This window comes from Palaemon carinicauda, chromosome 17 (genome assembly GCF_036898095.1).
Source record: "Palaemon carinicauda isolate YSFRI2023 chromosome 17, ASM3689809v2, whole genome shotgun sequence".
In the NCBI taxonomy this organism is placed as follows: Eukaryota; Metazoa; Arthropoda; class Malacostraca; order Decapoda; family Palaemonidae; genus Palaemon; species Palaemon carinicauda.
In genome coordinates, this window is record NC_090741.1 from 67,161,059 (window position 1) to 67,183,766 (window position 22,708).

A 22,708-nucleotide genomic window follows, 5' to 3' on the forward strand; every position below is an offset into this window, starting at 1 on the left:
ACTAAGCAAAAGAATGCAAAACAAATAAAAAGGGGCACTCGCGGAAAAATGGCCAACATTCTAATATACGGCATTTCAGAAAAAAAAAATTTCAGCCACGTACTAGGCAAACCATCAAGGCACATTTTCCGACAAATAAACATCTAAATGAATCATTACTCTGTGATAGTTCTTTAGTACGTAGTAATTTTGAAAGAAATGGGAAAAAACGAAAAAATGGCAATCACAGGAAAATCGAACACATACCTATATATACGCCATATCTGGCTAAAAAAAGATAGGCATGGGTAGCCAGATCATCTAGAAACACTTTCCAACACTATAAAAATATAAGTTTTGCGACACTACTTGCCAATTCCTTACGGTAACATGACTAAACAAAAAAATGCAAAACAAATAAAAAGGGGAACTCGCGGAAAAATGGCTAACATTCTAATATACGGCATTTCAGAAAAAAAAAATTCAGTCACGTGCTAGGCAAACCATCAAGGCACATTTTCCGACAAATAAACATCTAAATGAATCATTACTCTGTGATAGTTCCTTAGTACGTAGTAATTTTGAAAGAAATGGAAAAAAACGAAAAAATGGCAATCACAGGAAAATAGAACACATACCTATATATACGCTATATCTGCCTAAAAAAAAATAGGCATGGGTAGCCAGATCATCTAGAAACACTTTCCAACACTATAAGAATATAAGTTTTGCGACACTACTTGCCAATTCCTTACGGTAACATGACTAAGCAAAAAAAATCCAAACCAAATAAAAAGGGGCACTCGCGGAAAAATGCCCAACATTCTAATATACGGCATCTCAGATAAAAAAAAAGACATGCACGTGTTAGCCCAACCATCAAGGCACACTTTCTAACACATAAAAATGAAAAAAAAAATCAATAATATACGGCAATTCCTTACTACGTAGTATATTTTTACAAATATTGAAAAAAAAACAGAAATTGGCAACCGCAGTTAAATACCCAATATACCAATAACTACGTCGTATCTGACAAAAACAAAGTCACGCATGGGTAGCCAGATCATCTAGACATACTTTCCAACACTAAAAAAGCAAAAGTTTTACGACACTATTTGGCAATATCTTACGGAAAAATGACTTGGCAAAAAAATGAAATAAAATGAAAAAGGGGCACTCGCGGTAAAATGCCCAACATTCTAATATACGGCATCTCAGATAAAAAAAAAAAAGACATGCACGTGTTAGCCCAACCATCAAGGCACACTTTCTAACACATAAACATGAAAAAAAATCAATAATATACGGCAATTCCTTACTACGTAGTAAATTTTTACAAATATTGGAAAAAAACAGAAATTGGCAACCGCAGTTAAATACCCAATATACCAATAACTACGTCGTATCTAACAAAAACAAAGTCACGTATGGGTAGCCAGATCATCTAGACACACTTTCCAACACTAAAAAAGCAAAAGTTTTACGACACTATTCGGCAATATCTTACGGAAAAATGACTTGGCAAAAAAATGATAAAAAATGAAAAAGGGGCACTCGCGGTAAAATGATCCTCGTGGTGATGAACGACATTTTAACTAAAAAAAAAATCATGCACATGGTAGCCAAACAATCCACTAAGACTTTCCACAACTGATAACCTATACAAGTTGCACCATTCTACGACAATTTCATAATACGTAATAACTTTGATAATTATGCAAATTACCTTAGAAGGGTAAACTCGGTCGCGCTCGACCCCGACACGTCTCAGAAATCGGGGAAGGAGTACAGCTACAGCAATGCACATCTGGACACTACTAGAGCGTGTAGGCGAGACACCTACTGCAGGTCGATCACCCACAAATTCAGTCACGGGGGTGAGTCACGTGAGAAAAACCTGTTTTTTTTTTGACGCTCGGGGTCACGGACGACCCACCGTACCTATCCAGGGTTAAGCTTGAAAGCTGATCATTTTGATTTGGAAGAATGTATTCCTACATGAATACAAAACAACATCCTTTAGTAGGAGTACGATGTCAGCGCAGCTGGAACATCTGTTAAACTTTTAGCGAGGTGGTTGTTGTTACTAACAAGTGGAGGGTAATTCCCGCCCACCCGGCAATCGGCTATGCTCTCACTTTTGCTTTTTGGCTGCAAGCTGTACAGACATACTTCTTGCTATTTCATTTGGCTGTTAAGTATTTGCTGTTTCTTTACAGTTTGCTTTTGTAATTGAGACTCCGCATGCAGAGATGTGGTTGTGCCCTGGTAAACCTGGCAAGAAATATGGCAGGTTTTTGAGCAAGCCTGTAGTGGATCCTTGCCATATTTGTGTGATTTCAGAGGGCATGACTGTTCGCAGTCATCCCATTGCGACAAGTATAAGTCGTGACCCCTTCTGCAGTGAGGGAAGTTTGGCAAGAAGAAGACGACAAAGATAAATTCTTTGCCTTTAGATGAGGCAATTCCTAAGATGATGCTGAAGATGCTCTTTAGATCCATTTTTTCTCCTTCCTATTCTCGGCCTGTTGTGCCATCTTCAGATTCCTGTAAGGCTGGGTATTCTGGAAGAATATCAAAGAGGGGGAGAAGCGACCCCAGCTTACGCTCGGGGCTTGCTTCAGGGAAAGCAGAAGTATCGCCTTCCCCTGTTGAAGGCAATATTCATCTTGTCTTTCTCTTGAAGTTTCCATTTAGTTTTGCTTACTGACAACAACGTATGAGAGGACTTAGGCATTTGGAAGTTCTTTCCTGAAGACTGCCAAAGTGTGACTGACCTTCCATGGGTCTAGCAGGTATGTCCTGAAGACTGCCAAAGTGTGACTGACCTTCCATGGGTCTAGCAGGTATGTCTTTGATATCTTTTCGAAGGAGCAGGTACCCAAGGCTACTTTGCCTCCGGTGTTTCTAGTGCCAGTACCTCAGTGGTTACATTAATGATTAAGTAGTGATCCCAGTATCAGCGATGTCAAAGAGCTCAGTAGTGATCCTTGCAGTGCTCTTAAAGCCAAGTAGCAGGTAAGTAGGCTTTTGCCCCTGTGGAACGATTAGTGCCCAAGTTCAATTGTCTTCCTTATCCTCCTTTTCTTCCAATTCTTCATTTGATGCTTTTTCCTTCTAAGAAGTCAAAGAAGGCCAGTTATAGTTTTAAGAAAAGGGCTCTTGATAACATCAACTCTCCTTCAGGAGAGTGGACAACACGGGCTGAGCCATGTGCACCTTCCGTTGGCCATGTGTCAAAAGAGCTTGGGTAGCTCTCAGTCACCTTGACTACCTTGATGCGTGACTCTGCTCCCTTTTCTGAAAGGGATACTGCTGTATCCTATGCTGAGAAGAGGACACTCAGTTTTTGTGGAGTAACCCCTTTGGTTTCTCCCCTTGAAAGAGATTTTTGCCCAGGCCTAGACTTCTCTGGTTGTAGAGCTTGAGGAAAAAGTTGATTCTTCCTCATCCTACTTCTCTTCTGATTCTGATTCCAATCCCTCTTCTTCAAAGAAGCAGTCAAAGAAGTCCAGGAAAGCCAGTCGCAGATTATTATTATTATTACAAGCCAAGGTACAACCCTAGTCGGAAATGCAAGATGCTATAAGCCCAAGGGCTCCAATAGAGAAAAATAGCCCAGTGAGGAAAGGAAATAAGGAAATAAATAAATGATGAGAACAAATTAACAATAAATCATTCTAAAAACAGTAACAACATCAAAACAGATATGTCATATAGAAACTATAAAAAGATTTATGTCAGCGTGTTCAACATAAAAACATTTGCTGCAACTTTGAACTTTTAAAGTTCTACTGATGCAAGAATTTGGTTCTAGTTGATACCATTTCTTTCGAGGGTGTCTGATTGGTTTGGTATGGACAACACCCTGGTGGTCCTTGGCTGTGTGGGGGCTTCCATTCCCGATGACTAACAGCTTGGTCTGTTATTAGTCCTCAGTTATGTTACAGGTTCTGTCCTTCAGTCAAAACACTCATTTTCACGTGGAGGAAATGTGCAAGGGTATTCAGGATTCTTTTACCACTGAGGTACTGGATCTTATACCGGTACCCACAGAAGCAGAGAACTCGAGTCTGGGTATTTTTTTGTGTACATTCTTGCACCGTTTTTGAGTGCAATAAACTAGGAGAGGCAACCTTTGTGTTCCCAGTCAGTGATTGGCACCTCTATGCCCCTCAAGGGTCAAGGTGTTTTCTAGAACTGCCATGTCTGATCGTACTATTTGGTGCTGGATCAAACTGACAGTCAGCATAACCTCTCTCCTGCTGCCATTGGGGTATGCCTGTCATGCTTTTGAGTACAGGGTTGAATCATGGGTAGCTCACCTGAGGTGTGTAGTTAGTAGAAGATACATTTTGCATTTGTACATCCTGGAAATAGAAACAGCATTTCTAACTGCATGCTCTTCAAAAAAATTTTGAGGAGGCACTTCGAAGTGATCTTGAGTAACACCATCACCATACAGTAGTAGCCTACATCAACAAGCAAGGGGTCAAGATCTTGTTCCCCCCTTTGCAAGTTGACAAAGCAGATGCACATCTGGGCATTGTGCCAATGCCGTAGAGCTGTCAGTAAGGTACATACCTGGTAAGAGGAATATACTAGCAGACAGACTCAGTCGCCGGGGGCAGGACGTAAAGATGGGGTGGTCCCTACATCCTTTTATAATGGAGAGGCTTCTTGCCCTGGGTGGATCACCAGGAATCATCCTGTTGATTGCACGGCTAAGCAGGAAGCTCCCAGTCTTTTGTTTTCTCAGTCTAGACCCATGGGCAGTGTTTATAGAAATTTAATGATCACCCATGGGGTCACCTGGACACCTACTCTCTCCTCTTCATTCAGATTTGCTGGCTCTTCAACCAAGTGTTGATCACACCAGGCCTCAGTATGACTGTGGTGGCCTCCAGATGGCCTCATGTCGAATGGTATCTCGGTCCGTTATTATTATTATTATTACTTACTAAGCCACAACCCTAGTTGGAAAAGCAGTATACTATAAGCCCAGGGGCCCCAACAGGGAAAATAGCTCAGTGAGGAAAGGAAAAAAGGAAAATAAGATATTCTAAGAAGAGTAACAACGATAAATATCTCCTATATAAACTATAAAATCTTTAACAAAACAAGAGGAAGAGAAATAAGATAGGAGAGTGTGCTCGAGTGTACCCTCAAGCAAGAGAACTCTAACCCAAGACAGTGAAAGGCCATGGTACAGAGGCTATGGCACTACCCAAGACTAGAGAACAGTGGTTTGATTTTGGAGTGTCCTTCTCCTAGAAGAGCTGCTTACCATAGCTAAAGAGTCTCTTCTACCCTTACCAAGAGGAAAGTGGCACTGAACAATTACAGTGCAGTAACCCCTTGGGTGATGAAGAATTGTTAGCACTTCTAGTCGAGAGAACTACCCTTCGGAGCAGCCTTCCCTGTCAGCCACACCTTCAGAGGTACTTCTTTTGCATCTTAAGGTAAACCCCATGAAAACCCAGATATGCTTTTTCCTTCTTAACAACTGCCAGGCATATAGAAAACTGAAATTAAAATTGGAAAACTAGAGCTGGAAAATGATCCACATCCAGTATATCTTGGTGTCACTCTTTATATAACACTGACATTCAAGGAGCATGTCGATAAGCTCAAGAAAAAAGTGGTCACTAGATATAACCTCCTCAGCAAAATAGCATCCACCAAGTGGAGAGATGATCCAAAAACTTTAACTTAGAACTAATTACTGCACTAAAGAATATTTGCTGCTTTGTTGGAAAGATCAAACCACACCAAAACAGTGGATATTGAGCTATATAAAGCCTGATAACTGATCTCTGGTATACTGAGAGCAACACCCCTACCAGCTTTGTACAGACTAGCCAGCTTCGCGTCACCTGACATCCGCCAAAAGGCCATAGCTAGAAAATAAAAGACTAAAAAAATTATTATTCCAGGCAGCCACTCTATAACCATTGCGAAACTAAAAACATCTGTAACCATGAAAGAGCTTCATGAGTGTGAAAGAACTAGATGCCTCAGACCTATGAAAATACAGACTACATCTCTGCATATATGGAGAGTGAGTGGCAGTTAGCCTACTAACAGTGCCCTAAAATTTTTAACCCTAGTGAAAACCTACCCTGTGGATTCTCCCTTACTAGGAGGAAATGGGTCACCCTGAATAGAGGTATAACAAATACTGGTTGGACAGGGGATAACCTCCAGGATGGGGTCACACAAATGATGCTGAAAGCCCCTGCGGGGGCCCAACCCAAACAATGAATCACATCTCGTGTAGCTGCCCACTTATTCAAACATGGATCTAAGAACAGTAAACTACAAGGCTCTCTAATGTGTAGAACAATGATGCAATAAGATATGATGATGTTGAGAGGTACTTCCAATCTGTAAAGTTGCTTGCACCTTACAGGTGGAAGCTATCCAGCTTCTTTTTGAAGCAATAAGCTTTATGGAAGGTTTGCTCAAGAGACTTTTGGATACTTGCTATAGTCCTCTGCAGCTATCTAACATGGAAGATGGCCATTTTTTTAGTTGGTGTTGTAGCAGAGATTCTTCTCCTGCTGATGCTTCTCTTCTCAGATCTCTGACCTCTTCGTCTTTCTTTGCCAAGAAAAGCAACCCTCAGTCACGGCTGGAAGGCTACCGCTCTGCCTTAAGCACAGTTTTTCGGCTGCAAGGGCATAGACCTTTCCATCTCTTGGAGGTCGTCTAAGTTTTTAAGGAGCTTTGAGTAGTCTTGCCCATCCCTGGACCTAGGGTCCTCGTAGTGTGGTGTGACCTTTGTGCTTAAGGCTCTTATGCTTACCTTATATGACTCTCAGGACTGTCTGTTAGCCTTAGCATCAGCAAAGAGAGAGGTGAGTTGCATGGTCTCTCTTCTTACAACCCAAGCTAGGGGTTGGAAGGAGGTCTCTTGGTTTTGTGCCAGAGTTTGTGGCCAAACTTGGAACTCATAGAGTCTCGACCGCAGGCTTGAGACCTTCTTTCTTCTTTATGTAAAGTGTTGGGTGGTAATAATCAAGAGGAGATGGTTAGGGTCCTGTGAGTAATCTACAGTGCTGTCTGAAATGTCAGCGTCTCTTCTTACTTATTGAGACTTCAAGAGCATATACTTTGATCTTGGATGGAGTCTAGGTGTCAACTCAATGTAGAGCTCATAAAGTTAGTTAGTGTTCCTACATTAGACTCTGAAAAATCTGCAGTTGGACAATTGGAAATTTGATGTGTAAAACAATCTTGAGCCTTCCCACGTGTTAGTCCCTCAAAACATTTGTTTTATTATTATTATTATTATTATTATTATTACTTGCTAAGCTACAACCCTAGTTGGAAAAGCAGAATGCTATAAGCCCAAGGGCTCCAATAGAGAAAATAGCCCTTTGCCTACACACACACTGAATAGTCTGGCCTACATTGGATCCCTCTCTCTGGTTACAGTTCACTTTCCCGTTGCCTATACATATACCAAATAGTCTGGCTTATTCTTTACAGATTCTCCTCTGTCCTCATATACCTGACAACACTGAGATTACCAAACAATTCTTCATCACCCAAGGGGTTACTGCACTGTAATTTTTCCATGGCCACTTTCCTCTTGGTAAGGGTAGAAGAGACTATGGTAAGCAGCTCTCCTAGGAGGATACTCCAAAATCAAACCATTGTTCTCTAGTCTTGAGTAGCGCCCTAGCCTCTGTACCATTGTCTTCAACTGTCTTAGGTTAGAGTTCTCTTGCTTGAGAGTACACTCGGGCACACTATTCTGTTTTATTTCTCTTCCTCTTGTTTTGTTTTAAGTTTTTTTAGTTTTTATTTTTCCTTGTTTCCTTTCCTCACTTGGCTATTTTCCCTGTTGGAGCCCCTGGGCTTATAGCATTCTGCTTTTCCAACTAGGGTTGTAGCCTAGCAATTAATGATAATACATACATACATATACCAAGGCACTTCCCACAATTTTGGTGGGTAGCCGACATCAAACAATGAAACAAAAAGGGGACCTCTCCTCTCTACGTTCCTCCCAGCCTGACAAGGGACTCAACCGAGTTCGGCTGGTACTGCTAGGGTGCCACAGCCCACCCTCCCCCGTTATCCACCACAGATGAAGCATCATAATGCTGAATCCCCTACTGCTGCTACCTCCGCGGTCATCTAAGGCAAACCTAAGTCCTTTAAAGTTAAACTTTCCACCTCAACTGAAGGTCAAAAGTGAATAGCCTTAGTGCCATTCTCATAACCTGTTGTTATCTACCTCAATAATTTCAACAGTTCTTCCAATTCTGCTGAATACATTAACTATATTAAAGGACTCAGGTTTGAATAGCTAAGAAACAACTAATCACTTTTAAAATTTGTCATTTTATGAATGAGTGCCTTTTCCCTCCCTGGCATAGGAGGAGATGATGATGATGATGATGATGAATGAAGGACTTTAAACTAACTATTGTGACCTTCACTTATATTTAAGGTTCTTTTAAGGCAGGAATTTCAAGTTCATTAGCATAAGTAGAATTTTCAGAACTGCTTAGAAGCTATTTTGAGGGGGATACTTGAATAATGTTTAAAGTATGGTAGGATTTTTTTTACTTGGGGATTATCCTTCAGAGATTTTATAATGTCATTTCAAGTCATGTTTAAGGTCATTTAATGTAAGGGAAGATTTATTAGGGATATTTAATGTAAGGGAAGATTTATTAAGGCCATTTAATGTAAGGGAAGATTTATTAGGGATATTTAATGTAAGGGAAGATTTATTAGGGATATTTAATGTAAGGGAAGATTTATTAGGGTCATTTAATGTAAGGGAAGATTTATTAGGGATATTTAATGTAAGGGAAGATTTATTAGGGATATTTAATGTAAGGGAAGATTTATTAAGGCCATTTAATGTAAGGGAAGATTTATTAGGGATATTTAATGTAAGGGAAGATTTATTAGGGATATTTAATGTAAGGGAAGATTTATTAGGGTCATTTAATGTAAGGGAAGATTTATTAGGGATATTTAATGTAAGGGAAGATTTATTAGGGATATTTAATGTAAGGGAAGATTTATTAGGGTCATTTAATGTAAGGGAAGATTTATTAGGGATATTTAATGTAAGGGAAGATTTATTAGGGATATTTAATGTAAGGGAAGATTTATTAGGGATATTTAATGTATGGGAAGATTTATTAGGGATATTTAATGTAAGGGAAGATTTATTAGGGATATTTAATGTAAGGGAAGATTTATTAGGGTCATTTGATGTAAGGGAAGATTTATTAAGGCCATTTAATGTAAGGGAAGATTTAGCAAGTCTTTTGTATTTCTAATCACTTGAGGGCAATAGTTTGTGTGATTGATAATTAAGTTTCTCTTTAATGCAGAGCCACAATATTTAAGAAGAATAGTGCATCCAATCTGCAAGGCGTCCTCTTGAATACTTTCCCCGAAATATTTAAAGGTTTTTCATCAAAAACCAAGGTTAAAGGAGATGTAAGTAATGAATAATGTTTTATTGATTATTATATATTAGTCTCACCATTTCTTATGATTTAGCATTATTTTGTGGTTAGGATAAGTCATGACATATCAGTCTTTTGTTTCACAAACTAAGGAAAAGCAGAAGTCTGTTGCTAGGTTTGCTCCTAGGCATTCAAAACCTTCAGGCAGCAGTAACTAAATGCTTTGTTTTTGGTTGTGAATTGTTCATAGCTCAGAAAGATCTGCAGAGTGAGTTAATTGTTTCTTAAAGGTTGACTTTTTATTAGATATTTCATTCTCTTTGTCTTCTTAACCCTCTTGTGATCGATCCTTAGCAAGTCAAAATCTCTGTCAGACTCATGACTATTGGTAAGGGGGCAAAATTTACACACCCGGAGATAAATTTTATTCCACTCCTTGGTAATGCCAAGCCATACCAAATATGAACTTCTGGTTTATTGCTTTATATCAAAGAATGTTTGAATTTGTATGATGTAAGCAGAATATTTTTGTAATGCAAAGAAATATTTTAAAGAGCAAAGAAGATGTGAAAATTTTGCAAAAAAAAAAAAAAAAAAAAGAGAATTCTTGAAAATATTCTTCGAAAATCAATTGTTTATGTTAGAGGACTATTTTATATTTTTATATTATTTATAATTCTATATCAAGGATTGCACTATAAATGTGATTGGTAATGAGTTGTGATTGATTGAAAATGCTAACTTTTTACTATGAGCAATAACATATGTCACCCTTTATGTGTTGAAGTTTCGTAGCTTAACTAACTAAGGAATAAAGATAGAAAAAAGTTGAAAGTGTATTAGAAGGATAATTAAATATTTAATATAATGAAAAGAAAACTCCTATGTATTCTCAAAGAGAAATTGAGCAATCATATAGCAAAGATGAACAATAAATTTTTATTTTTATGTGACAAAATTTACAATAAAGTTTTTGATATTAAAATATCATAATTTTAAATTTCTTTTAGCATCATGTAAAAATACAAAGAATGCCCTTTCCAAGGGTAATGTATATGAACCATGACAGTTGCAGTTATTTGTAAATGCACACACTTGGCTAAAAAAAAATTATCTTTACACATAAAATTCTCTTGTAGAAGACGATCTTGGTAGGTCTTAACTTCTCTGCCATATTGCTTAACCCTTTTACCCCCGGGGTATTTGGAAATTTCCCACCCTTAACCCCCAGGGGGTTATTTTTTTCCAAGCACATTTTGCAGTATATTTTATTTAAATTGCTCTAACAGCCTTAATTTTTGTCATAGAGAGGTCAGGTTGGTCTCATTCTCTTGGAAAATGCCTGAATTTTCTCAAAAAATTATCAAAAAATATGAAAAACTAATTTTTATAGCATTTTTTTGCAAGAACGTACCGGTACGTCCATGGGGGTAAAGGGATGGCTTTTGTGAAACGTACCAGTACGTCCTTTGGGGGTAAAAGGGTTAATAAATAAGTAATGAATAGATCTAGGAAGAAGAGGAAGATTGTAATGAAAAGGTAATTATATTTTTCATATAATTCCCAAATCATGTCGGTGTGGATGACTTTATCTTTCCTTCCGAGGAGTCATGTACAAGCAGTGGATTAGTGCAGGAATCTGTTATTCCTTGTGCAGCCTTTTTGAAGGACACAGGCTTCTTGGGTCAAACCTTTGGGTGCGGCCATGTCTGCAGGATCAAATTCTTAACGTATCTATGTACCAAAGCACTTCCCCCAATTTTTGGGGTGATGGCTGCTGACATTAAAAAAAGAACAAGAGGGGAACTTTTCTTCTTAACTCCCCCCAGTCTGAAGAGGGATTCAGCCGAGTTAAGCTAGTACTGCTAGGGTGCCACAACCCACACTCCCCTTTCATCCATCACAAATGAAGCTTCAAATGGTGAATCCCATACTGCTGCTACCTCAGCGGTCAACAAGGTGACTTGAGGAAGCAGCAAGGCCTATCGCAACTGCGTCATAATTGCTTGCTTGCCATTCGTTCCTATTTCTAGCACTCTCCTTTGCCTCTCTCACACCTATTCTATCACCGAGAGCTTTTTCCACTCCATCTATTCACCCGAACCTTGGCCTTCCTCTTGTACTTCTCCCATCAACTCTTGCATTCATTACCTTCTTCAGCAGATTGTCATTTTCTATTCTCTACATGGCCAAACCACCTCAACACATTCATATAATCTCTAATTGCTAATTTATTTCTTACACCCGTCCTCACTCTCACTACTTCATTCCTAACCCTATCTAATTGACATACACCAGCCATACTCCTCAGTCTCTTCATTTAGAACACATTCAATTTGTGTCTCTCCATCATTTTCATTCCCACAACCCTGATCCATACATAACAGGGGGTACAAATACTTTCTCATACAGAACTCTATTTACATTCATTTCTTACCCTCCATTCTTTACCACTCCCTTCACTGCCTCTAACACTTTACATCCTTCATTCACTCCCTGACATACATGTGCTTCCACTCTACCATTTGTTGTGACAACAGACCCTAAATGCTTAAACTGATCTGCTTCTTCAAACAACTCGCCATTCAACATGACATTCAACCTAGCCCCACCCTCCCATTTTATGCATCTCATAACCTTACTGTTATCCACATTAACTCTCAAGTTACTTCTCTCACACAACCTCTCAAACTCTTGTCACTAATCGACCCAGTTTCTCCTCCGAGTCTGCAATCAATACCATATCATCTGCAAGCAACAATTGATTCACCTCTCACTCATGATCCCTCTCATCTATTAGTTTCAATTCTCGAGCATTCACCTCTCTCACAACTCCACATTGGTTCCCTATCAACTCTATCATGAGCTTTTTCCAGATCCATAAATGCAACATTCATCTTCTGACCTTTTGCTAAATATTTTTTTTGCATATCTACCTAACTGTAAAAACTGATTCATTCATCCCCTACGTCTTCTAAAACCACCCTGGATGTCGAAGATTGCATCTTCTGTTTTATCCTTAATCCTATTAATTATCACTTCACCATACACTTTTCCAACCACACACAACAAACTAATACTTCTTGAATTACAAAACTCATGCACATCTCCCTTACCCTTGTATAGCAGAACAATACAAGCACCCATCAAGTCCACTGGTATCATTGACAACATAAAACATATATTAAACAATTTCACCAACCATTCAACTACAGTCACACCTCCCTCCTTCAACATCTCAGCCCTCACACCATCCATACCAGGTCCTTTATTTTGCTCTCGTTTCGTCTAGTGCTCTCTTCACTTCCTCTCTTGTAATCTCTCTCTCTCATTCTCATCTCCCATCAATGGCACCTCAACACCTGCAACTACAATTATATCTTCCACCCTACTATCCTCAACATTCAGTAACCTTTCAAAATATTCAGCCCACTTTTTCTTTGCCTCCTCTCCTTTTAACAACCTTCCGTTGTCATCTTTCACTGTCTCATCACTTCTCAATCCACCCCTCTTTACTCTCTTCACTTTTTTCCAAAACTTCTTATTTTCATCAGCTGAACAACCCATTGCCTCAGCTTCCTTACATTTTACATACATATACCAAGGCACTTCCCCTAATTTTGGGGTTAGCTGACATCAAACAATGAAATAAAAAGGGGACCTCTCCTCTCTACGTTCCTCCCAGCCTGACAAGGGACTCAACTGAGTTCGGCTGGTACTGCTAGGGTGCCACAGCCCACCCTCCCCCATTATCCACCACAGAGGAAGCTTCATAACGCTGAATCCCCTACTGCTGCTACCTCCGCGGTCATCTAAGGCACTGGAGGAAGCAGCAGGGCCTACCGGAACTGCGTCACAATCGCTCGCCATTCATTCCTATTTGTAGTACGCTCTCTTGCCTCTCACATCTATCTTCCTATCACCCAGAGCTTTCTTCACTCCATCCATCCACCCAAACCTTGGCCTTCTCTTGCACTTCTCCCATCAACTCTTGCATCCATCACCTTCTTTAGCTGACAGCCATTTTCCATTCTCTCAACATGGCCAAACCACTTCAACACATTCATATCCACTCTAGCTGCTAACTCATTTCTTACACCCATTCTCACCCTCACTACTTTGTTCCTAACCCTATCTACTCGAGATACACCAGCTATACTCCTTAGACACTTCATCTCAAACACATTCAATTTGTGTGTGTCCATCACTTTCATTCCCCACAACTCTGATCCATACATCACAGTTGATACAATCACTTTCTCATATAGAACTCTCTTTACATTCATGCCCAACCCTCTATTTTTTACTACTCCCTTAACTGCCCCCAACACTTTGCATCCTTCATTCACTCTCTGACATACATCTGCTTCCACTCCACCATTTGCTGCAACAACAGACTCAAAGTACTTAAACTGATCTACCTCCTCAAGTTACTCTCCATTCAACATGACAGTCAACCTCGCACCACCTTCCCTGCTCGTACATCTCATAACCTTACTCATACCCACATTAACTCTCAACTTCCTTCTCTCACACACCCTTCCAAATTCTGTCACTAATCGGCCAAGCTTCTCTTCCGCGTCTGCAACCAATACAGTATCATCTGCAAACAACAACTGATTTACCTCCCATTCATGGCCATTCTCGTCTACCAGTTTCAATCCTCGTCCAAGCACTCGAGCATTCACCTCTTTCACCACTCCATCAACATACAAGTTAAACAACCACGGCAATATCACACATCTCTGTCTCAGCCCCACTCTCACCGGAAACTAATCGCTCACTTCATTTCCTAATCTAACACATGCTTTACTACCTTTGTAGAAACTTTTCACTGTTTGCAACAACCTTCCACCAACTCCAAACCTCATCACATTCCACATTGCTTCCCTATCAACTGTATCATACGCTTTCTCCAGATCCATAAACGCAACATAAACCTCCTTTCCTTTTGCTAAATATTTCTTGCACATCTGCCTAACTGTAAAAATATGATTCATACAACCGCTACCTCTTCTAAAACCACCCTGTACTTCTAAGATTGCATTCTCTGTTTTATCCTTAATCCTATTAATCAGTACTCTACCCTAAACTTTTCCAACTATACTCAACAAACTAATACCCCTTGAATTACAACACATTTTACTTCTACATATTTCTCTCTGTATATTTCATACTTCCTACACTATTACTCTGCAGCCATTCGTCAAATGCCTTCTTTTTCTTTCTGTTTTCATCATCACTCCTTCATTCCATCATTCACTATCTTTCATCATACTGCCTCCAACAATCCTCTTGCCACACGCATCATTTGCGATCCCAACAAAATTTTCTCTTACTAACTTCCACTCCTGTAGATCACCAGTTTCTCTTCCTTTCACTCTGTCATATGCCCCTTCCTTCCTTCCTTTCTTGTCATTTACTTTTTACCTCTAGTTTTTTCAACTCTTCAAACTTCACTAACTCCATTTTAGAACCCCCCACTATATTTCACCACCCTTTTGCTACAACTAATTTTCCTTCCACCAAAAAATGATCAGACATTCTGTTAGCCATACTCCTAAACTTGTGCAAAACTTTCAATATTCCAAACATCCTTCTTGTTATCAACACATTTTTACTGTACTTTTAAAAAATGACAACTTCATTTCAATTACTGTATACACGCACACACACATCCGAACCATTCTAACCAACTTCTCTGGGACTTTCCTCTTCCTTAAGAACCTAAAAATTATTTTTCTTGGGATTCTATCATGAACCTTCTCAAGATTGACAAAAGCACAGAAATCTACAATAGATAAATTTAAGATTTGCTGTCATACTGTACGTATTTTATATTTATTTTTATTTGATATTCACAAAATACATTTAAAACTAGTATGGAAATTTTTCTAATGGACCACTTGTTATGTTTTCTTGTGAAGAGTGCTAATACTGATTCGTAACTCATCATCATCATCATCATCATCATCTCTCGTCCTACGCCTATTGACGCAAAGGGCCTCTGTTAGATTTCGCCAGTTGTCTCTATCTTGAGCTTTTAATTCAATATTTCTCCATTCATCATCTCCTACTTCGCGCTTCATAGTCCTCAGCCATGTAGGCTTGGGTCTTCCAACTCTTCTAGTCCTTTGTGGAGCCCAGCTGAGCATTTGGTAAACTAATCTCTCTTGGGGAGTCCAAAGAGCATGACCAAACCATCTCCATCTACACCTCATCATGATCTCAACCACATATGGCACTCGAGTAACTAGGAAACATCAAGTTTTTTTTACAAGTCCAACATCTATTCTATTTGCATCCTGAAAACTATGCATATCTTACAACACCTAATGATATTTGCAAAATTTTCTGCAGTAATCTTGCTGACTTTTATTGTCAGAATTTTTTTTTCTAGGTAACCCTTGAAGCTATTTTGCCTCAGAAGAAGTTCTGTGGCATAGGTGACTATGGTCGGTCATCAGCTGACCGATTATTCGTTTTGGTAAACAAGCGACCCGTGACCCACAAGTTAATTGAAAAGGTATGGTATGATAGTTCAGTGTGAAATTTCCTAATTGTACCCTAGTAATGCAATAATAAGGTACATTAGTGCTCTAATGTCAACCCATTCAGGTTATGGCTTATCTGCCTTTTTTATAAACCATTTGCTCACTTTTTGTCAGTTCTCTTTCAGCTATTGTTATTACTACTTTCTATGATATGCTAATTTTAATCAGCCTTTCCCCAGAATAGCTGTGTATATTATACAGAGGATGGTATATATTCTATAGTTTTAATGAATTATTTCAGATCTTCTATGGATGACGATTGATGTCATTGGAATTTCTGATTGTGGGTTGGATGTTATAATTAATGCTCTTTATATGGTTTATTTGTAGTAATTTTTTTATAGTAACATTGTTGAGACGTGTTTGAATTATAGAATTTATGTTAGTGTCAGCTTTTCTAAGTGATTTTACAAGCAAATATATTTTAACTTCACTTTCAGACAGTTAAATCTCACTTCAACTTGCACTACGAGACTTGTCATGGTCGTTACCCAATTGGTTTTATCTCACTTAGTCTACCTCCTGATTCTGTAGATGTCAATCTAGAACCTAATAAGACTAAAGTACTTCTGAAGGATGAGGTGAGCTACAAGTGTTTGTGTTATATGTCTCATGATAAAAGGTTTGACATTTTTCTCTTTGTTAATACGAATTAGATGGTGTCTAAATTTATAAGCATTTAAGTATTTTTTAAAGATTGTTTGAGTCTACAAAAATCTTTGGTCAGAATACTATATATTGGAAGGCTGTACCCTTTTATATCCTTATGTTAAGTGTCAAGTTCTGAAAGTTTTCAATGTATGGTAAAGTTATATCAGCTTTAATCATAATGACCTTGCATAGCTGTAACATAGAATGTCAGGAAAATTATTGGTTTTCGAGAAGTGATGGTGGCCTATTAATCTATTTGTTGATATGTCTCCATCCTGGTGGGATTCATGTAAATATTTGACCTTCATTTCAACGGTATTTATGATAAATAAATCAGTATAAATGTCTGACCATTTCAGTGATATGTGGGTGAAAGGAATATATTAAATTAAAGTTTTTACTCATTAATACATTTTTGTCAGGGTGATGTTCTTGAACTGGTGAGAGAAGTCTTGGAGGAGTTTTATGGACCAATAGAGGCAGCAGATAAAAGTAAGAAAAAAGAATCTAGTGACCATGAACACATAACATGTACCTTTGCTGGTATAACACAAGTGTCAACTGTAGCAAAACCACCGGATACTGATAACAAAAATGAAACATTTTGTGAGGATGATTCATTTTTTTTAGATGAACTTGAATCCAAGAAGACTGAACAAAGCAATGTAAAGACTGTTGGTTCAACAGCATGTAAGAAGTACAGTAGCCAGGCACCGAGAAATATCTTATCACTTAAAACTTCAAGGTTAGAATCACAGAGAGAAGTTAGTATTGATGTTACTGTAGCTCCAAGAGTGATAGCTGGGAGAGACAAAAGTGAAGACCTTTCTAAAAGTATGGAAAGGGAGAAAGAGATTAGTGTGATAGAAAATTTTGCAGATGATGATGCCGAACAAAGACAATATAGAATGGCTAGCACCCCTGAAAATAGAATACTAGAGGAATGTCCCAATTTGTCACTTAGTACAATTCAAAGCTCTAGAGATTCTAATTGCGCAGGCAAACCTAAGGATTTTAATACATCCATCAGTCAGGCTGTTAGAAACCAGTTGTGTGGTGCTGGGGCCGTATATAATGATTCACAGCAAAGATCTACAAACAGCAATGCAGCAGTTAATCTATCTCCTAAGAATTTTGGTCAGGGTGAGGGGGAAATTATTGACTCTCATAAGAATTCAAGCACTACAGCATCCAAGACAGATATTCGAAATCCCAAACAAAATGAGGCTGAAGCCTTTGGTAAGAATTTAAATACATCTGTATTTGAAGATAGTTATGATGTGGCACATGTCTCAACAGTTGGTAGTGATGGAATTCCAGTATACAAGATTGCACCTCTGTCATCAAATGTAATAGATGATGTTAACGTGAGAGGAGAAAGGGAGTCCAGTACTGTGGAATTAGGGCCTGACAATAGAAATACTGATCTGGTTGTAGAAAAAAAGAGAATTATTAATCAAGATAAAGAAAATATGGAAGCTAAAACTGACATTGTAAATGAATTCAGTGATGAAAACAAGGTGACAAATAACACTAAGACAGAAAACTGGAGCCATGGAATTTCTGAAAATGGTCTGGATATTCAGGTAAGGTTCAGAACAAATTTTGTGGCACTTGTACATAGATGTAGCAGAATGTTTTGGTTTTGATACCAAGTAATAGCAATGAATGACCATTTCATATAACTATATGTCTTTACTGATATTTTGTCAAGGAGGTTGTCTTGCATCATGTAAGACTTTCACTTTAATTTTCACATTGTTTTTTTTAATAGTTACTGTATTTCTCTTATAATTCATCTTTTACTTCTTTGATTCTCTTGAAGCCCTTGGGCTTGTAGTCTGCTTTTTTTAAATGGGATTGCAGCTTCATTGTAATAATACAGTGCTGCTGATTTAGACTGACTTTTTATAGTTAGGAAAGGTAAAGTATTTAGTTTTAGAATTTGATTGACCTAAATAGCTATATCATACAGATAACATACAAATGCTACTTTTGATATAGTACATTGATTGCAATATTCTATAATTTTCAGGATATGCAAGAAATCTGAATGAAAATAACAATTGGATATTTTTTCAGGATTGTGTATTAACTGTTAGATGCAATGGCAAAACTCTTAGGAAGTTATTTTTTGTCATTTTTTTAGCTTTTGCAAGTCCCTGTCCAAGTTATAACACATTGCAAGTTTATATGAAAGGTACATACATTAATGTTTGTACAGAATTTTTCCTAGCTGTAGAAATATTTAGGGAAGCAAAAAATAATTTGTGGTACAGAAGAGAGAAGTCTTGTGGTTACGTAAAGAGTACTTATGGAGGTGAAACCAAATAGAATAAAATTAATGCTGCAAAATAGGTAAAGATTTTATAGAATCATGCTGAAGCAGTTAGTATGTTTTAAATACTTTGAAGATTCATTTCTTATGAAGGAAAGCAGGCATTCCAATAGAAAGCCTTAGGTTCAGGAAAATTCTCTCTCTCTCTCTCTCTCTCTCTCTCTCTCTCTCTCTCTCTCTCTCTCTCTCTCTCTCTCTCGTGTTGGGTTGGCGACCAGTTTGGCAGGTGGCTGAGCAAGATGGAGTTCCTCACTTCTCCTGTAGGTTATGTGATGCACTTAACGCCAATACCCTGGAACACTATTGCCTGGAATGTCCACCTGTTTGTGACATATTACTGCAAAGACTCACAGTAGCCGATATATGTAAACAATTATTGACAGATAATAATTTGCTCGATGAGATCCTCATATGCCATCCTCACTTTGGTGGAAACAATCATTACCTTTTATTAAATTGACTGTGTTGTAATATTAACTACGAAATCATTTTGTATTCCATGTGAATTCCTTTGTATAACCTTTGATGTATAGATGTGAGCAATATTATTTTTAATATGCACTTAAATATCTGTCTAAACTTTATTTTGTATTGTTTTGGCATAACTTGATTACTATATAGATGTAAACAATATTACTGTTACCATGTAGTCAAATGTCTGATTAAAACAAAAATCTCTCTCTCTCTCTCTCTCTCTCTCTCTCTCTCTCTCTCTCTCTCTCTCTCTCTCTCTCTCTCTCTCTCTCTCTCTCTCTCTCAGTTAATAGAGGCATTAAAAATTCTTAAATGAACAACAAATGTAGATTACAACAATCTGTTCACGCTTAGCACAAATCAGTCCAGAAGTAATGGATACAAACTGCAATTGAAAAGATATAACACCACTTAATGTGGCAATTTATTTACATACAAAATAGCAAATACTTTGAATAAACTTCCAGTGGATGTAGTAAACAGTAACACGGTATAAAAATTCAAGAATAAGTTAGGCAAGATCATAAGAACTCTCTAAATGCTGAAACTAGCTCTACCAAAGAGCAAATGAAGTCCCCGCGGATGCCCTAAGAAATCTTTGAGACATCCAAAATCCATGTCTCTCTCTCTCTCTCTCTCTCTCTCTCTCTCTCTCTCTCTCTCTCTCTCTCTCTCTCTCTCTCTCTCAACCTTCCATTGTCATCTTTCATTGTCTTTTCCCTTCTCGATCCACCCCTCCTGACTCTCTTCACTTCTTTCCAAAATTACTACTTATTCTCTTCATATGAACAACCCAATCACTGACCCCACCTCTAGTCATCTGCCCTCTTTACCTCAGCTACTTTATGTTTTACTTCCACATATTTCTCTATATCTTTCTTACTTCTCTACACTATTACTCGGCAGCCATTCTTCAAATGCCCTCTTTTTCTCTTTGTTTTCATCTTCACTTCTTCATTCCATCATTCACTATCTTTCCTCATGCTGCCTCCAACAATCCTCTTGCCATACACATCACTTGCAATGCCAACAAAATTTTTTTTTACTAACTTCCACTCCTCCTATAGATCAAAAGTTTCTATTCCTTTCTCTCTATCATATGCCACTTCCTTCCTTCCTTTCGTGATATTTACTTTTTTACCTCTAGTTTTTTTTTTTTTTTTTTTTTCAACTTCAACCTTCACTACCTCCATTTTACATCTTCCCACTTATTTCTCTACTCTTTTGCTACAACTAATTTTCCTTAAACAAAAAATGATCAGACATACCATTAGCCGTCTTCCTAAACACATGCACAACATTCAATCTTCCAAACATCCTTTTTGTTACTAACATAGTTTTATTGTACTTATAAAAGATGACAACTTTCTTTTTAATTATATCTCTCTCTCTCTCTCTCTCTCTCTCTCTCTCTCTCTCTCTCTCTCTCTCTCTCTCTCATATGTGTGTGACATATCTGTCCACAACATATTTAGCATTTATGACAAAAGCAGGGCACTAGACATAATGTGCCGAGTCTTTCAAAAGTTTTTTGGCAAAGTTCCTAATAAAAAAATAATGGTCAAAATTAGAGCACTAGGCATAATTGACAAGCCAGCTGAATGGATTGAAGATTGGCTAACAAACAGAAAACAAAGACCCTAAAGTGAAAAGCATTTTTAAATAAATTTTTGCTTTATAACATAATCATTTTAGGATTGTTATTTATCATTTTTGTTGAAATTGAATTGTACAACCAGATAACTTTGAATGTGAAGATAGTTGTTTTGTTGAATCTCAATTCTTCCACGTCCTTTGTTGAAATAAGTTGGTCATTGTTTAATATGTACATTAGTAATTTTGACATGATTAATTTATTTTCAGACTGTACAGATCCTCAAGCCCACTAACAGTAAATCCTGTCCTGGTGAAAGTCCTATTCCAAGATTGGAAGGAAAGAGACAGCTCTCATTGGCTTCTATAGATATGACATTTACTCCTCCAAAGAAGAAGAAAGTAAATTCTTTAATGTCAACTTCGTTCGAATACGTACACAGCAAGCCAGTTAAAAGACCATCAAGTGCTTTCATTTTCTTCTCCAGAGATATTAGACCTCATGGTATGTAAGAAAGGGATAATAGGGAAGTATAGGATTATTAGCATTGTAGAAGGCAAGTTGAATTTTATAATAATGTTGTGAAATATAAGGGAAACAAAGATTTACCTAAAGGGATCTTATTTGTCTTGCATTATCCTCATTTAGTTTATTCATTTACTTATTTCCTTTCCTCACTTTGTTATTTTTCCCCTATTGGAACCCATGGGCTTATAGCATCCTGCTTTTCAAACTAGGAATATAGCTTAGCTAGTAATAATGATAATAATAATAATAATAATAATATAGAACAGTTGCTTGGTAAATTACCAGCAAAAGACATATCTAAGTAAATTAGGAACAGATTACTGTATACATTTATAAACTGTAAATTACAAGCTACTAATATAAGATGAACAGTAGGTACACAGAAGCATGCAGAAGAAAACAGCTTGACAAAATTAATCTGAATTACTCTCTTGGTTGGGATTTCTTCAGATCTCGTTTCCTTCACTTACCTCCTGGGACTGGGTAGGTTGGTGAAGGGAGTGCTGTACATGGCAGTAAGAAAGTTATATTATTGTATTTACTTTTTTCAAGTCCTAAAGTTCATTTTATTTTTTTAATTCTTTTTTTGAATGATAACCAGGTCATATTTTTGTACTTGGGGTTGGCCTAACTATTCTTTTATTTAGAGTTGGCCTAACTGTTCTTGATTGATTAAAGATTAGAACTATAAACATAATTAAGCTTCCTCTAAAGATGTAGGTCTCCCCCTTCATCCAAAATAAGCATATTGCATGTACAATGAAATTCTACACAAGTACAATGTATTATCTCTTAGAAATAAATCTCTTCAAACAGGTTTTTTGAAAGTTTGAAGAATTTTAAACTGCAAAATGAAATTTCAAATCTATATATATTAACCCCTTTGCTCCGATGACATCAGTGTAATTCAAAACAGGCATGGTAATACACACCATGACGTCAGGATATGTCATCTTTGTTATTATTATTATTATTTTTATTGTTATTATTATCATCATTTTTATAAGCTACGAAAGGGTATAGCACATAGTTGTATATAACAAGTTCACATTCAGGGAAATTTCTCTAAAAAATTCCTCTCTCTAGTTTTAGCCCCTCCTCCTCCTGTCTACAGCCCACCAACAATGTTTTGGGATTCTAGCCT

General features: G+C 37.6%; 1 protein-coding gene across 1 annotated transcript in view; it reads left to right on the top strand.

Moving 5' to 3' along the window:
• The window catches only part of LOC137656407 (PMS1 protein homolog 1-like), a 72,143-nt gene that overhangs the window by 30,755 nt on the left and 18,680 nt on the right, over positions 1–22,708 (top strand). Inside the window, exons 4-8 of the mRNA XM_068390584.1 lie at positions 9,348–9,456; positions 15,826–15,951; positions 16,420–16,560; positions 17,053–18,216; positions 21,306–21,540. Coding sequence (XP_068246685.1) covers positions 9,348–9,456; positions 15,826–15,951; positions 16,420–16,560; positions 17,053–18,216; positions 21,306–21,540 — 1,775 coding nt within the window. The remainder of the gene's footprint in view (positions 1–9,347; positions 9,457–15,825; positions 15,952–16,419; positions 16,561–17,052; positions 18,217–21,305; positions 21,541–22,708) is intronic.